The sequence below is a fragment of the Pygocentrus nattereri genome, chromosome 17 (assembly GCF_015220715.1).
Source record: "Pygocentrus nattereri isolate fPygNat1 chromosome 17, fPygNat1.pri, whole genome shotgun sequence".
Classification (NCBI taxonomy): domain Eukaryota; kingdom Metazoa; phylum Chordata; class Actinopteri; order Characiformes; family Serrasalmidae; genus Pygocentrus; species Pygocentrus nattereri.
Genome location: NC_051227.1, coordinates 31,144,280 through 31,161,980, shown reverse-complemented (window position 1 = coordinate 31,161,980; position 17,701 = coordinate 31,144,280). Strand labels below are relative to the sequence as shown.

The window sequence follows — 17,701 nt, the reverse complement described above, 5'->3', positions numbered from 1 at the left end:
TACTGGGCTACATCACAACAGCAGCTTATGCTGGGCACTTAAACTGCTCCAAGGCAGGTTAGGTTTGGATCATTAAAAGCTCATGGACAGAATTTCTGATCATTCAGAGAAGGATCCCTCAGATCCTTTATGGACCACTTTTTTCTTTGATATGTTTCTGGTGTCTATCATGTGAAAAAAAAGACTTTTCAGCAGAGAAAACAAATAATTCTACACGGATATTAAGAATATAGAACAGTTACTACAGCAACAAGCACTAACATGGTAGCAGTGGTGACACCCTTGTTTTTTACTATTGTCAGTGTTTTACATTCCACACATATTTGCACAGTCTGATTTCTGTTCCTTCTTTGAGAAATACAACAATCAGGCATAGCTTTATGACCAACTCCTTGTTTCTATGCTCATTGTCCATTTGATCAGCTCCATTTACTATATAGGCGCACTTTGTAGTTCTACAATGACATTTACATTTACAGCATTTAGTGGACACTCTTATCATATACACTCAGTTATATATATCAAGCAAACTGGATGATAAAATTAAACTTGGCAAGATTGAGGACTGTGTAAAAGACATAAAAGATTGGATGTCAAGTAATTTTCTGCTACTTAACTCAGATAAAACAGAGGTCCTGCTTCTTGGTTCAAAATTAGCTAGAAACAAACTGTCTAACTTAACACTTAACACTCTCTCAGTTGCATCAAGCTCATCTGTTAAAAATCTTGGTGTTGTGACAGACGCTGATCTGTCCTTCGATGCACATATATCACTAGTACAGCCTTCCTGCATCTCCGCAATATCGCTAAATTAAGAAATGCATTATCTCTACAGGATGTAGAAAAGCTAGTTCATGCATTTATTACTTCAAGGTTAGATTACTGTAATGCCCTGCTGTCTGGATGTCCCAGCAAAAGCCTTAACAAGCTTCAGTTAGTCCAGAACGCTGTAGCCAGAGTCTCACAATAACCAGAAAGTTCGACCATATTAGCCCAGTTTGATCAGCCCTGCACTGGTTACCAGTTAAATTTCGCATTGATTATAAAATTCTATTACTGACCTATAAAGCTCTAAATGGACTCGCCCCTCAGTACCTGAGTGAGCTTCTCTCCCACTATGAACCATCACGCCTACTTAGATCACAAGGCACTGGCTTACTACTGGTACCTAGAATTAATAAATTTACATCAGGGGGAGAGCTTTCTCATACAAAGCCCCCCAACTCTGGAATAATCTTTCTGTTAATGTTCGGGAATCAGACACAGCCTCAGCCTTCTAGGCTAAAAACTTATTTGTACAGTCAAGCCTTTGGTGATTAGTCTTCCCTGTCAGGTCTAGACCTGCTAGAGTCTCTGCTGCTCTGTTTTACTGTAATCTGTGATCAGCCACTCTTTACAGAACTGACTCTGTGTTTTTCTTTCCTTTCTCTGCCGAGCTGAACAGCTGCCCATCCTGTGCGCCTGATGCTGTTGCCTCTACTGCCTTGATTGGTGCCGCTGCTCACCAGCCTTCTGGACCGGTTTGACCACCACTGAGCTTCTTGCTTTACAACGCTGTGCAGTCCTCACCCTCAGATCTTTTCTTTTCCCACTCTACTATAATACTTCATACTAATAATGTTTGCTATCCGGTGTCGACCATAGGAGGATGGGTTCCCCTTCTGAGTCTTGGTTCCTCTCAAGGTTTCTTCCTCTTTTAGGGAGATTTTCCTTGCCACCGTCGCCGCTGGCTTGCTCATGGGGGCTCGGACCCGGATTTTCTTTTCTTTTCTCTTCTCTCTGTAATACTGATTGTTCTGTAAAGCTGCTTTGTGATAACACCTGTTGTAAAAAGCGTTATATAAATAAATTTTGCTTGCTTGTTTGCTTATCCAGAGCGACTTACAAGAAGTGCTTTGTCAAGTAAGACTATAGTCCAAAGACTGTAGACTGTACAGACTGTAGTCCATCTGTTTCTCTGCATATTTTATTAGCCTCTTTTTATCCTGTTCTTCAGTGGTCAGTACCCCCATGGACCCTCACAGAGCAGGTACTATTTGGGTGGTGGATCATTCACAGCACTGCAGTAACACTGACATGGAGCTTGTGTGTTAGTGTGTGTTGCGCTGTGTGTGGATCAGACACAGCAGTGCTGCTGGAGTTTTCAGAGAGAAGCAGATGGACTACAGTCTGTAACTGTAGAACTACAATTTGCACCTACATTGTAATTGGAGCTGATAAAATGGACAATGAGTGTAGAAACAAGGAGGTGGTCAAAAAGTTATGCCTGATTGGTGTTAGTAAGTAAATAGTAAATAAATAGTCTTTAAATATCAAGGAAAAAGTCACAAGTACTGTTCAGATTGGATTGTATGAATGTACCATGTCAGAAATGTTTTGCGAATCTCATGTGAGCTGCCATGGTGGTAAATATTCTATCTGAACCTATATAAATCACATTTGCACAGTTGTTCATGCATGGTGTCCACATACATTAACAGTTTTTTCGATTCGGTGATATAAGAAATCAAGATTCATTTAATTTAATTTATGCATGAAAGGATTAAGTTTGGAGTCACTCACTGTCTTTTCGACAAGGCTAATGAGACACTGTGTTAACTTTAGTTTCGTATATGGCTAAGATAAATGAAATTATGATTTAATTAAATATTCTGACACATTTTCTAAATGTATTTTGTATGGAACTTTTTTAGAGTGAAGTCTGTGTATACATTGATTAGCCACATCTTTAACCCATCTCAGTAATTTATACTGAGATTTCTTATCTTGTTATGGGTCATACATTACAGATGTCCTCAGGTACAATGATATTACCCTCACCCATACGGAAAATTAATTCCATCTGAATGACACTTTAGTCTTATGCATTACCTGTCTGAGCAAGAAGGCCACGACATCAGTAGACTCCCAGTAAGAAGCATGGAACAGGTGAGGCAGAGCCACAGTGGGGAAGGCAGTGAGGACATCAGGACAATACAGTGCATAGTCCAGCCGTTTGGAGCCCCACCAGCTACTGGAGACTGAAATACACACACCCCTTAGTAATAAACCTATAAAAACTAATTTTCCTCACCACAAAAAGTCACCGGTGAAGTACAGTTATGCATAGGCAGCTCTTGACAGACACAAACAAATGTGTCATTAAAGCTGTTCTGCTTAGGGCTAATGGACAGCACATTAAAGCTTTTAAGGTAATAAAGACTGCCGTAGATGTGTTTTACTGGGTTTACATGCAGTTCAGCCAGAATATAGACAGCACTAGAAGTTTTATTTCGACTAGAATGATGATGTATAATGGGTTTAACTCCACAGATGAAAGAACATGACTAATAGAATAGAGCGGTGCTGAGCTCGTGTGGGTGAGTTTAACTTGCAGAATGGAAAGTGTGCCTTCTGAAACAGCCCACTCACTGTTGGTGATGGTGCAGCTGAGCCTGCTTTCCCAGCAGCCAGATGACTGGCTATCCATGCTGGTCAGGCTGGCCTTGCGGCCCCCGCCGCCCACCAGCTTCACTGCTCTCTCTGCCTCATCCGCCTTTGGGGAGGATGGAGGTGGAGCGGCCCCTGGAGCTGGACTCCCATCCAGGAACACGTCAGGGTGGCTGTGTATGTCATCAACTGAAAGGAGATAGTGACATGATGCATTAGTGAAATTAGTGCTCCTGAAATGTAGATACTTTCTATTTCTTTGTTACTTATCCACATCAGAGCAGCACACTGTATGAATGTATCAATAATTATGATATGATACCAATTGTATTTCCTGGCACTGAAACCTTCTGGCTAATAGTGATCCAATATCTGTTTGCATTAAAACTACAAAACTTTATAAGTAACGACTTCAACTGAGGCATTTCACTTAAGGCTTCTAGAAAGCACTGTGATCAACATGAACAAAGAACACTGCCCTCAAGCCAGAAATATCTAGCTAACACCAAAAACCCTGAAATGCATCTTTTGACAATTTATTTATATTTCATACAAACAAACAAAACAGAGAAATAAATCAATTTAGCAGATATACACTATATGGACAAAAGTATTGGAGTATTGGGCCACCTACACATTAAACCTGCAAGAGCTTTTATGACATCCCATTCTAAATCCACAAGCATTAGTATGGAGTTGGTCCCCCTTTATGGTCTTGCTTTGTGCAATGGGACAGAGTCATGCTGGAAGAGAAAAAGGCCTTCCCCAAACTGTTCCCACAAAGTCACAGTTTCAAATTGTTCTCAAGAAGCATACAACTGTCCAAAATGTCTTGGTATGCTGAAGCATTCAAATTTCTCTTCACTGGAACAAAGGGGCCTCGGCCAGTAATCTTTAGCTTGTACACCTTTAAGTATTAACTGGTCTAATTGAAATCTTCTGAAAATATTATATTAAACAATATTAAATATCTCAATACACTTCATCACTAAACTATTTCATCGATCATTCTAAAATGTTAAAGCATATTCACTAGCTCCTGCTGCTTTGTGGACTGCTAAATGTGTATGACTGGCTGAGTTCCAAAAAAGAGGTGTTTTCCATCTTTATGATGGAGGCAATCTAGAACTCCGCTAGAAACCATGAAGCAACTTATCTCAACCATCGGGACACTTTAACCTGTATAGAAAATGATGAGGATTTTCCTCAGAGAGTATGAGATACTGTGGGAAGCACAACAAAGACAGTCAAACATTTAATCTACTCAAGCCTAATGGCTTATTAATGCCCCATAATAATCCATTGTTTTAATAGTAAAAGGCAATAAAACAATATATTTACATATAATTTGATAGCATTTAGCAAACTATTGAAAATTACATTAGTTCTCAAGCAATGCTCTTCCTTAAAAATATTTAATTCCATAGTCCCATCACTCAGGCCTTCAGATCAGATGATTTATTACCCACGTATATTCTATTCAGCATTATCTGCTGACATCAGCCTGATACTGGTATATCAACAACATACTACCAGTCTTACTGCTGGAACAGAGCGAGTTCTCCATTGTCCACTGTGTATTTTGTTTCTTTTACTATTTGTAGATTTGACTGCTTTTTTATTGAGACACAGTGATGACTAACTGCTGTAAAGAGTTGTTTTTCTAACTCTAAAGTGAACAGCTACTCATTCAACTATAAATAGACAAAATGACATTATTCAATTGACCTTCATTTCTAAGTATCCACTTACTCATATACTTACCATGTGTGTGTGTGAGAGGGGTGATGTGTTATAGAACCCTATACTCAAGCTGAGTCACAAAAAGAATACATTTGCTCCATGACAGAAAATGGAACAGTTTTAGTGTGTTAGTAAATAAACATAAACTAAGGTTTTCTTCCACTTATTCCAAACATGGCTGAGGCACCTAGCTCTTCGTGTCTGTGGAGAAGAGCTAAATGTTCATAATGTAAATCAAGCACTCACCTTTTCAACTCTCATAAATTAACCATAGCTAATCTCTCCCTTTATAGCAATGTGTCTTCCACACAGCCTGCTATTCCAGATAGAGTTCAATCGAATGTGTTTTCATTACACTGGGCGACTATGTGGAAAACATCCCATTAGACAAGGCCATATAACGGCTTCAGCCACAGCCTGTTTCTGTGTGTGTGCAGTGACCTGTTCCAATGTGAATCACAGCTGCTACAGGTAGCAGAGATGCACCTTTCTGGTCTGGTGTCATTTCAACAACTGGCTCTTCTCTTTTGCCAGCCCATTGGATTTGTGAGTGGCAAGCCATTGGATGATCATGACATGAGCCTGTTCGAGGGGGCTAAAGAAGAAGCGGTGGACTTTTACTGTGGGGGAATGTGAGTGGCAGCGGATGGGGTGGGAAATATAATGATGTTATTGTTACTGTGATAAATATGATCACAATACGTCTTTTTTATACATATCATAAGTATCATCAATACTTCTAGAATAACTTCATAAAAAACTAATTTACACTGATTATAAAAAGCCTGTAACCACAGCTGGGATATGTTCTTTTAAAAGGGTTGAGTGAACCATTCAATGGACCGTTCTTTAAAGAAACATTTAGCAAATGAAATGTGCAAAATTACATCCTAATGTCTATTATTCGGAAATCAAACTGCAAGTAATGCAACCTGACTGAGAGATTCTTAGTATTAGGTGTGAGCTGTACATATACATTACAATTTTGCAGCTGTCAGAAATCTACCCTTAAACTCAGGGTCAAAACTCAATTTATAATTATGTGTTTTCTAAATCTATATAGGTTGTGGGGAATGGGTGACGTCTGTGGTGAAAATTCATCCATATTCATCAGTATAATTTGATTTGGCATGTGAGACCTAAAAACTGAACAAGACCATCTTTTGAGACTGTGCGTGTGACATCACTATATGTGAGCTCTTTAGATGGCTAGGGGCTTGATTTTATATATCTGTGGTAATGTGAATGAATGAAACACCTGAATTCAATGATTAAGAGGTGTGTCCCAGTAATTTCATTCATATAGTGTATATTTCATTCATACAGTGTATTTGCATTGCAATTGAGTGCCACATTAAGGCTGTTTTAAATAAATTAAGTATCATTCTAATATAATACTTTCTCTACTTATGTTCATGATAACATTAAGGTTACATGTGGCTACTGTTGCTATCACTTGACTTTACGTTGTGCTACAAGCAAATCTGTAATATTTTAGGTTATTACTATTAAATAAAACCCATCATGCTATTAAAAAAAATAACCATCATGGTATTTTCTTGATAAAAGTAGGATTATATTGCCATCCCCTCCCCCACTTGACCCTCCTCTGACACGTGTGCATGATCCAAAGCAACTTAGACCTTCTCAGGGTCAAAAACTATTACATATTTTTCGAAATCTATGTAACTTATTTGGAATTTTGGAATTGGAGACCTCTCTGGTGAAAATGTATAACTGCACGCAGTGTACGGAGGAATATTTTGTAATGTTGGTTGTGTTCAGTGAAAGCTTCATGAGCAACTTGTCTTTGGAGGATGTAAGTAAATTATCTACTACTGTCATCATATCTTCACCAGTATAATGATGATTTTGCATTTGAGACCTAAAAATTGAACAAGACCTTCTTTTGAGCCTGTGCATGTGACATTAATATTCATTATATAAAAATGCATGGTGTGGTCTAAAAAACTCCCACAAAATCCGCCCCAACACTACAAATTATTTCAGGCTAATTATTTACAGCTCACAGACACCAAGCTTTAGCATGCTTTTTTATGCCTCAGTAATGCTACTTCCTTTTAATTTTAGCACAAAAATGTTTCATAGTACATTTCCCTGAAGAGATTTTATGCAGATCATTTAAGGTGAATGGGAAAAGTTTTAGCCAACATTTTATGTTTTATGCAAGTGACCACTTGGAAAGTTTAAGAACTCCAGTAGTTTATTTCTGTAAATATCAGGCAAAAAACAACAACAAAAGTGATCCATTTAAATGAGTGATTTGCTGGTGTGAGTATCATGATGCTATGTTTTTTGCCATATCAGCCACCCTGTTTTGGAGAGGTGAGGTTCAGAGAGCAGGAAGGATGGAGAGGATGTAAAAAAAACAGGGTGGCTGTGCGTGCGATTTCTAAACACAAATAGCCCTATCACAGCAGTTCATCAGACACAGGCCCTGAATTTGTATTGCTTTTTCCAGCTCTGCTGCTATCTCTGAACAGCAGGAACAAAGCGTGCATAGAATGTCACTCTTATGCATATGCCACAGTGCAGCCACATGCTGCAAAAACCTACTGCAGGCACCCACTGGGCTGGTTTGCCCACCATGCACAGTTTTGCTGGGTTAACCTCTTTGCTCTCGGAGCCCAACCTTTTCTGCAAACGTATTTTTTTTGCCAGGCGCGGGAGACAGCACAGCTCTGTCTAATTTCTCCTGTCACTAAAGAGCAGTAGCAGAATACAAATGCAGCACAACACATTTCAGGTGCGTGATCAGGAATCATCCTAGGCTAATATCTAACAAGGACTGAATCGCACCGCTCTTTACACAGACATGAGACATGTCCTGAGAGAGTGATCGCTACATTTCATTAGCACATTAGTTACAGGCCTTATCAAGAATACAAGAGGTGAATGTGTTTATTCTGCTCTTTAATATGCATTGTGTGTGGAAGCAAAGCTCATGAAGACCATTATTAATCATTACTGTCAGATACACTGTAGTCCAAAGGTTTGGACGTAAGACTAACATGATACATAAAAATGCAATAATGGAATGGAGAATGAGAAGTAACATGTTTATTAACACAGAACAGGGCTTTAACTAAATGCGTGCAGCAAAAGTGCAAAACGAACTAATCCTTAATTAGAGGTCCAAGCTGTTTTCTTTCTTGTGATAATATTGCAGAGTTTTATTGAAACTCTATAATCATATTCAACAAAGTTTTATACACGGATACCTCTCAAAGCTTAATGAAATGAATGATAATTCAAAACTAGCCAAAGTAAGAGACCAAATAAAGAACATCAAGAAGTTTTCCATTTAACATATTAGAATAAAGGCCGGACTGATTTATTTGGATGTCTATAAATACATCTGAACAGTTGTGTAGTTGATGATATCTCACACACCAAACAGCATTTTTTGGAAAGAGATTATTTTTGTAAACTTCTGCAGGCAATATAAACTAAGTGACCGTTCACTGTGGTCTCTGGTGTCGCCATGGCAACAGCGAAGATGATGGATTAGCTGAAAATGGAATTAACATTGAAAGGATTTATTTGTCCTCTGCTTTGTCATGGACGGTGTTAGCATTTCCAAAATCAGCACAAATGGGGCTCAAACTGGGCTACAGACAACAGAGCTATTTGCTAAATAGCTAAAGCTCTCATAAAATTCCAGCTCCTGAATGAGGTGGTGAAACCTTTTGTGCTTCTTTTGCTTGTCTTAAATGGAAAGTAGCCTACACAATTTTACCATTTGTCTTTATCTTTCGGCACTTGAAGACACAGAGAACAGTCCATTTGTTTGTTTTTGTTGTGGAGTGAACAATACAAACTAAAAAATAGCATTGCATCTGGTGTGTATACTTTTAATGCAATAAAAAGATGTCATATTTCACATTTGTGTTCATTCACATCATTCACATCGCAATAAAATAGAACATTTGATGTCAATAAAAATGGTTTGTTAAATCAGTTGTGGGCAAAGTCAATTTTAAAATTGCTGCTCCATGCTGTCATACATTTGTACATACTTTAATCATTTCATTTTGTTGGTGTATAAGTTAGTAGGCTCATGAAGACTATGGGTGATAAAGATGTTTGTAGAACCCATTATTGTAAGAATTTCCCAATAATGTAATAGTGCTCAGAAAAATAATAATACTTGGTCAAAACCAATTAATGTAAAACCTTGCCCAATAAAGTAATACAATGTTTAAATTGATAATATAATAATAATTCATTGATGACGTAAGGTCGTATTAAATTGTAGAAGTGTAGAATTGAAATTACATTTCAGACTGACAACATATAATACAGTATTACATTACTGGATATTTTTCCAAAATAACTGATATAATACTTTTAAGAGCAGATGCTTTTAAATGTCTCCTACTATATAATACTTTTAAGAGCAGATGCCTTTAAATGTCTCCTACTATATAATACTTTTAAGAGCAGATGCCTTTAAATGTCTCCTACTATATAATACTTTTAAGAGCAGATGCCTTTAAATGTCTCCTACTATATAATACTTTTAAGAGCAGATGCCTTTAAATGTCTCCTACTATATAATACTTCTAAGAGCAGATGCTTTTAAATGTCTCCTAATATATAATCCTTTTAAGAGCAGATGCAGATAATGGCATGGCATTACATTAAATAGACAAACTATTATATCATCCATTAAAAAATGTAATAATAAGAAGTGCACAATAATATTACGATTCTGTGTGTTATTGCATTACTGGGAAGTTATTACATTATTAGGCTCTACAAGTGTTTAATCTACTGCTTAATATGTTATGGATCCAGAACAACTACTAAGCAACATCAAACACTATTGTCAGAATGATTCATCAAACCATTACATTTATATTTAAACAGACATAAATGCTGATTTATTGACCTGCCGACAAATACACACAAGCAAAGACACGTTTGTACAAAACATCCTTTTTTCTGGCCTGTCTGTGTAACAATGACTGACAGAAACAGAGAAAGAGAGATGGGAGAGACAAGAGCGAGATAGAGAGAAAGGCAGAGACAGATGCCAGCAAAGAGACAGCCAGTCAGCCAGAAGCAAGACATGGCCTGTCTTTGAACACTGGAGAGAGAGCCTAGAGACCAACATGCAGCCTGTTTCTCCGTATGAAATAATCCACTCAGATGAAACACCCCTGGGAGGTAATCAGAACAAAAATGAACGGGTCATATACAGTAAGAAATACAGGTGTGGTCTTGCCAGGCGCTGTCTAGATAGAGGACTTTCGGAGGACCTTGAAAAGATTGGTTTGAAGAGAAGATATGTAGGCCAGACAGGGCACATAAAGCTCCACAGAGCAGCTGAACGCAAGCTGAGAGATTTCTGACAGGCAAGAGAGAGGGAATATGAGCTCTGGGCCCAAGAGACGATAAAAAACAAAAGAATAAAGAAAATAAATGAGAAAAATAGCTCTACAGTGGCTGTCTACAAGGGCCATAGTTTCCAGCCTTGCGCTATAATTCTGGTCTGTGGAATGAATGGCTCAGATTTTCAATCAGTCCACAAATGAAGTCAATGCAAGTGCCCAGAAAACCCATAAACAAGCAAACAGCTTGGCTATTCCTGGATATTAGATACATTAATCACATTAAAAGGCCTGCAGAGCGGATCTGTGATGACTGTAATGATGGAACTACCTTACACATGGGAGGCCGCTCCAGAGCCACTCCATGTGGCTACAGTAATTAATTACTGCATTAAACCAACCAGTGGACATAAGTGTGTGTGTGTGTGTGTGTTTGGGTATGTGTGTGTGTTTATGAGTATGTGTTTGTATCTATCCTTTTATATCTCTCTCTCTGCCAAATATCTTGACAACTGCTTCTTATGGTCAGTGGAGTGAAGTCACATAATTAAAAATCTTTTAAAAAAAAAATTATTTATTTATTTCCTCAGAGGCTGTGAGTCATCCTTTTCTCTATGGATGACTGTTGCTGTGACATGAGATCACAGTTTTAATGATGGCCAAATCCCACTACACACAACTACACTAATATTGTATGAACAGAGTTTCCTGTCAGAGACCATGCACATTAAAATTGATTTTCAGGTGAAGTAAAAATAAGGTGAAAATAAAAACAAGACTGTTTGGACAAAAAGTCCACATAGATGACCCAGTCTGTTGAATTAGGTGAAACTGCAATCCCAGAGTGAACAAAAAAAAAAACAATGAAAAAACATTAAATGTTCAGACCTCAGATATTTTTATATGTTATGATCTAAAAAAGCAATGATGATTTACATGCATTAATTGATTTTTTACATGCATTAATTGATTGTTTTTAAAATATATTTTAAGTGAAATTGAAAGACACATGTTTATCATAGTTTAATTTTTAAATAAAAAAAAATTGTTAAAAAATGTCCCAAATTTTAATGTCACTACTAAAACACAAAGAGTTTTAGGCAGGAAGTGGCTAAAATAAGGCTCCTCCTTGCTATCCTTGCTGTCACATAATGAGCAGTTAGAGCTCATTGTTTTTAAGTAAATGTGTCCCAAAGTCAGTGTGTAACATTAAGAAACACACAGTTTCTGTAATTAAGCAAATGTTTTTGTGTTTTAATAAAAACTTCTGTCATTTTAAGCATGTTCAACTGTTCAAAGCGGTGTCTGTATATGTACATATCATGGCTGGCATTGTAGAGTTAAATTAGCTAAAAATGTCACTAGTGAAACATTTAGAAGTGGTAGTATTATATTGATAGTGCAAAATGGAATGTTAAATCACTTGTTTTAATAAAATAAAAATGAAGAAGAAGATTTAGAGTCATTCAAAGCAAGGATTTTAGTCTAAAGTTGAAGCCAGTTAAAAGTCTGGGATGTGTTTTCTACGACTTTGAATCAATTCATGATATGATATGCAGTCATATGCTGAAGTTTGGCCGCCTCTTGGTGATATTACCTGTTTTATTGATTTTATAAGAGAAGATAAGTTAAGACATCCTCTATAGGGAACACACCTCTGAACACATAAATGCAAGATTAATGTTTATTTGCTAAATTTAACATCCTGAAAAAAAATTTAATTTTAAATTTTTTCCAGTATGTTAAACTCAGCAAAAACAGAAACTGTACACTAAAATTTACATTAAACTGTCAGTAAATGTCAGCTACCCTTACATTGCGTGAACATTTCTTGTGGAATAGACCAACAGAACTGGTCCACAATCACTAGTGATTATCTTGTTACATTAATGATTCATCTGACCATTTCAGAGATCTGAGGTTTTGTTATGAAAGTGGCCATATACGTTATATTGCTGCTGCCAGATCAGAACACTATAACTTTCATTTTTCAACACATTTAGAAAACCTTAGCATTGTGTGAACATTTCATGATGGAGGGACTACTACGAAAGGTCCAAAATGAAGAAAATCTTGTCCCAAAAAAATTAACCTGAAATCAAAATGGACTTTTTCACCTACTGAGTTCATGTTCCTAATTCTTGTATTTCCATGATCTTCCATCAAAATTTCTTTTTTTTTCCTCATAATTGTTTTCTGTGTTTTGATTATGTAAACTTGCAACAGTCGGCAGGGAATAATGAGATTAACCAATAACCTCATGCTTCCCCTCTCCCCCCCACCAACTATTATCAAGCAAAATGCTGAACTAGCTCAGAAGCTCTCCTGAAATGTTTAATTCAGAAATGTCAGAGTATGGAAGGGTAATGTGGTATGCTTTTAGATTCATGCTGACTTTATTGTACAAAATACAGTAATTTTCCTTCACCTATAAAGTTATGAGGCTTTGAAACGACAGTGATATATTCTTCCTAAGACTTCTTTCGCTTAACTTTTGATAAATAGGTTATTATGTTTCTTCAGATGCCTTTCTTTAAAAAGAAAACTTTCTCCTATGAGATTTTGTGCTCAACACACCAAAAGCACAGAAAAAACTGCCCTAGTTATTATTTTCTCTTTCTGGGAGCCTAGTTTAAAAGATAGGGCAAAGCAGAAGTGGAGACAAGTTGGTTAAATACGTGTCTGTGTCCCAAAACTAGGCTATAATGTTCTCTAAATAAACCAGCGTCTCATTATGGAGAAAGGCAGCCTGCTGCTCTGGGGATTACTGTGGCTAGACTGATACAAAGAGAGCGTGTGAGGTGTGGAGACGCTCAGGTTAGCTCTGATCCTGAGGGAGAGCAGGGGAGTCAGGAAAAGACAGGAGGGGGTGAACTGTAATTAGATTCAAAATGCAGGCTTTGTAGAATGTAGAAATGGTTCTTTTCTCCAGAGCTCTTTATAAGAAAACAGCCTATATTAAGCCAAATGACCACGGCCACGGTGTGTATGTGTGGCTGTGTGTTATTACTGGTCAGGTGTGTATGTATGGCGAGTAAGTGGGTGGAGTGCTGTGTTTTGACACTCTTTGTTTCAGCACATCATAACAAGAAAGCTCTGTCCAAAGAAAGTTATTGCATATATGTGTGTAACTAGGCCTGTTTGCACACAAAAGGAAAAATGGGCTCAGACATTTTGAAAAATACACTGAACTGATGACCACAGCTTGTGTTCGAAAAGAGTTCCTTGGAGCGACGCCATAGAAGAATTACTTTGGGTTCTCCAAGAATGATTAGGTTAAAATGGATGGTTCTTAAAAAGAGTGGCTCAATCATAGAATATGCTAACATGGCTAATAATGCTTAGAGGCTAGTACCACCAATTAGTATGATGTGATTTGCATAATGTGAATCATAATGTTCAAGTAGTTGAACCAAATATGCTAATATGGCTAAAAATAAATGGAATCCACCTTTAAATAATGATGTAATTTGCATAATGCTAACTGGTGGTTGTTCACTATATGACTGTGAAGAACCTTTTGCAAGTTGAAAAGACATCCACATTTTATTTATTTATTAATTTGATTAACTTTTACCCAGTTTCATCCATAATTTGGTCATTTCTGATGCCACTCGCTAGCTGGATCTCTCCCATTACATGACACTACCAGGCTGGAAGGGTGAAAGTTAGCATGTCCTTCCTGCAAGTCACGTGAAGTGCCACCCCATCTTTTTCAAACTGTCGCTGACGCTTCACTGGACATGATTGGACAGCATATGTGGAGGAGAACGCTAACTGCTAATTCTGTTTCGTCAGCTAAGTGATGCCCACTGTGCTGAGGAATGGAGTAAATGGAGTACTGAAGTAAATAGAATAAATTAGGAATTGTACAATATGGAGATTCTTTTAGATTTATGCGTAATTTCATGCTCACCAATAAGGTTGGAGCGCCCATCACCAAGTGGGTAACGTTGGTAACGCGGCACAGGGAATGGAGGCAGCCGGTGGAAGCAAGAGTGCAAGAGAGGCTCCAGTCTTGAGGCCGATGGATCGGAAGGGTAGAACAGGTTGAATATCTGAGAACAGGCAGGCCGCAGCTGAGTCACTGCAGTGAAGAAGCCAGCAGAAATGAGGATATGAGTCAGAATGTGCACACAGAGTACAGGCGTCATAATAAATAGATTGTTTTCTATAGATGACAGAGGTGGAAGATTCTGTGCTACTGAAGGCTACTGTGGTGACACCACTGCAGCTGACTCTGCTGCACTGCAAGTAAGAGGCAATTTGAAAATAATTGGCCTGCTTGCCAGGTGGAAACTTACAGCACATCCAGAGGACAATGTGTCAAGAAAAATGTGCTAGAGAACATCCATGCTTGTGCCTGTGTATGTGTGTGTGAGTATGCTTTGCTGTAAGACTCTCACCCTGTACAGAAGGAAGCACAGTCCGTCTCATGGCTAACACCAGTCCAAGCGGGCAGCCTAACAGGAAACATTCGGAAACCTCGAAATCAAAACGGCCTGGATTTAAAATTGGACTGCTGCCTGTTGACCTCAGGTCTACTCCATCCTGTATCAGACTACATACACAAAGACATAAATACATGAATAAGTTTGAGGCCTAACCAGGTTTATAAAGAATTAATCAGCTTCATGGGAAGACTGGATGGGGAAAATTTTATGCCACTTGTTAAACTCAAATTCAACTAATAAAATAAAAACTCTATACATAATTTGTAATTTTATTTTGATAAACTGTGCACAAATAATCTGCCAGAATGAATTATTTTGCACATTGAAACATTTCAATTTAATTTTCAAGAGAGGCATGGGCATTTGCAGTCCATTTAAGCATAAGCATCACTTTGATATTTAATTTTTCATATTACAACACAAGTTAATTGAATCAACACAATAATGATTAATGCCACAATTTCTTTTAAGGCCACAAAGACATCATGAACCATCAGCAGTGCAGGCTACAGCCAAGCTGCATACACTGTATGATGCTATGATAAACATTGTGGGAGACCTAAGGATAAATTAAACAAGCAGCAGACAAAGGCAACAGCAAAGTGGAAAACTACAATTTCCCTTGAGAGCCTCCACTGTAACATGAATATGTGAGCTATATGAACAAGTGGCTTGAATTGCAGAGGACCTCAGACTGGAACATGCAGCCACTGCTGCTCTCACTAGACGTGAAATTACGTTCACTCAATGGAAATTCCTTGATTTTCACGTTCAGACTGATGATGATGAAAATCATGCTAATTTATTGAAATACATTCTAATGCCCACTCATGTAGCTATAACAAAATGCACTGCTTTTTAAATAAATTTAAAAAAAAACTTCAAATCCAATCATCATTCAGTCTTCGGGCAAAAGGCAGGATACACCCTAGACAGGTCGCCACACAGAGAGGACCCCGGTCACCCGGCAGGGGAAGGAATGTGATTAGTTGTGATGAATTATTTTAATCATTTAACAAGTCTTTTAAAACTACCCAAAAAATACCAAAGTACACTTTTAGAACCGTAAATAATTCTCAAATCTTTTACTCAGGCCAGGGTCCTAAAATGTAGAACTAAAGCAAGACATTTTCCCAGTTTCTCCACATGCCACAATGATGCCATTATTTATCATTTCATACGGAGAAGTCATCTGAGAGCACCTAACAACACTTGTGAAGTACACCTCGGGCAGCAGTAGAGCAGAAGTACTTTGAAATGGAAGCAGATGCTGAAGTGTAACGATTTGCCAGTGTGAAAACAGATATATTGATTAACAACAACAGACTCTGACTGCTTTTTCTATGCTGAAAAATCTAAATTTTTACTTTTGGAAAGATCTTTTATACACAATGACATCTTAATACCTGAATGAGATTATGTTGTATTAAACAACTGGATTCTGTATAACAGTAAAACAGCCTGAAATTCCTTACAACAAAACACACAGTGAGTGGTTGAACCTGTGGTGTTCATTCCAACACACTCTGACTCCAACAATGACTACTTTTTTGTCTATAGGTTTCTTTGAGTAGCACAGCTATATTTCATTAGCAAGCTACAAGGCCATATATGATCGATAGGAATGTTGACTTCCTTGCTGTTTCGCAGCTGGTAAATAGTGAGTATGGGACAGGACATGTTAACTTGAAGATTCCTTAAATCATCTTCAAACCAGAAATATAGTCAGTCCCTGATTATAGTGAGGTTTCTCAGGGAATGCTTGACCTGCAGTGATGGTGTTGTGTTTTAAATGGACATTGTTGTAAGCAGGGTTGGCGAGCAATGGAATACAAGTATTATGAACACATATTCAGAATACAGAAATCAAGTATCTCAATTCAGTCTAAGCTACATTCTGCAAAGGAAGTATTCACAATACAGTTATCGTTCAAATCATTTTAGAGTAAATTAAAATAAAAATAAATCTTCAAAAGAAAAACCATCAATGCACCGCCTCAATTAATGGCTTCTTTACACTGAAGTTCCTGCTAAAGCCTTATGATCAGTTATCTCAGGTCTCAGGTCATCTCAGTGTTTTTGAGGTCTGCTAAAGCCTGAGTAGACTGACAAACCAAAAAGATGAGTCAATTATTAAAAAGTGTTACTAGGCTCTTTTGAAGAAATTATAAAATTAATAATCCCCTGAGTAGTGGACATGTTTGTGTGTGATAGGTTTTGCAGTGGTCTTTGGATTGTGGGACCATGACTGGACTGAAGCACATGAGGACAAAGAAAAGGTTCAGACTTTCAGAACTTAATTTAAATAATGAGCAAATTTGCCACAAAACATATTAACAGAAAATCTAAGAAAACTGCCAAACAGCAAGTCACAGTGGGAATTAAGTAAAAAATACAGGAAAGTGTTTTTTTCCCCTTCCCATGTGTCTTCAATCAATCAGTATGTATTCTAAATGTATTCTATATATGTTTTTATACACTGTGGCATAGAAGGAGACGTGGGAAAGGCCATTATTTCTGTAGGCAAATAAATCCCCCCATTATAACACCTCAAGCTCAACATGAAATAATACCAACAACACATACACACACCGTAAACCAACAAACAACAACAACAACAGCAACAAATGTCATTTGCGCAGTATGCGCAGCACAGCTTTGTCCTTATAGGAAAGTCGATTTATTTGACAGCCATCTTTGCACTGCTACTGGGCAGTT

At 37.6% G+C, this 17,701-nt stretch overlaps 1 protein-coding gene across 2 annotated transcripts in view; it reads right to left on the bottom strand.

Annotated features, from left to right (window-relative positions):
• The window catches only part of pitpnm3 (PITPNM family member 3), a 119,235-nt gene that overhangs the window by 14,839 nt on the left and 86,695 nt on the right, over window positions 1-17,701 (bottom strand). For both annotated transcript variants that reach the window (XM_017694926.2, XM_037546658.1), the window contains exons 9-12: window positions 14,936-15,090; window positions 14,446-14,616; window positions 3,412-3,618; window positions 2,872-3,020 (exon numbers count right to left, since the gene is read on the bottom strand). In XM_017694926.2, the coding sequence (XP_017550415.1) occupies window positions 2,872-3,020; window positions 3,412-3,618; window positions 14,446-14,616; window positions 14,936-15,090 (682 nt within the window). The remainder of the gene's footprint in view (window positions 1-2,871; window positions 3,021-3,411; window positions 3,619-14,445; window positions 14,617-14,935; window positions 15,091-17,701) is intronic.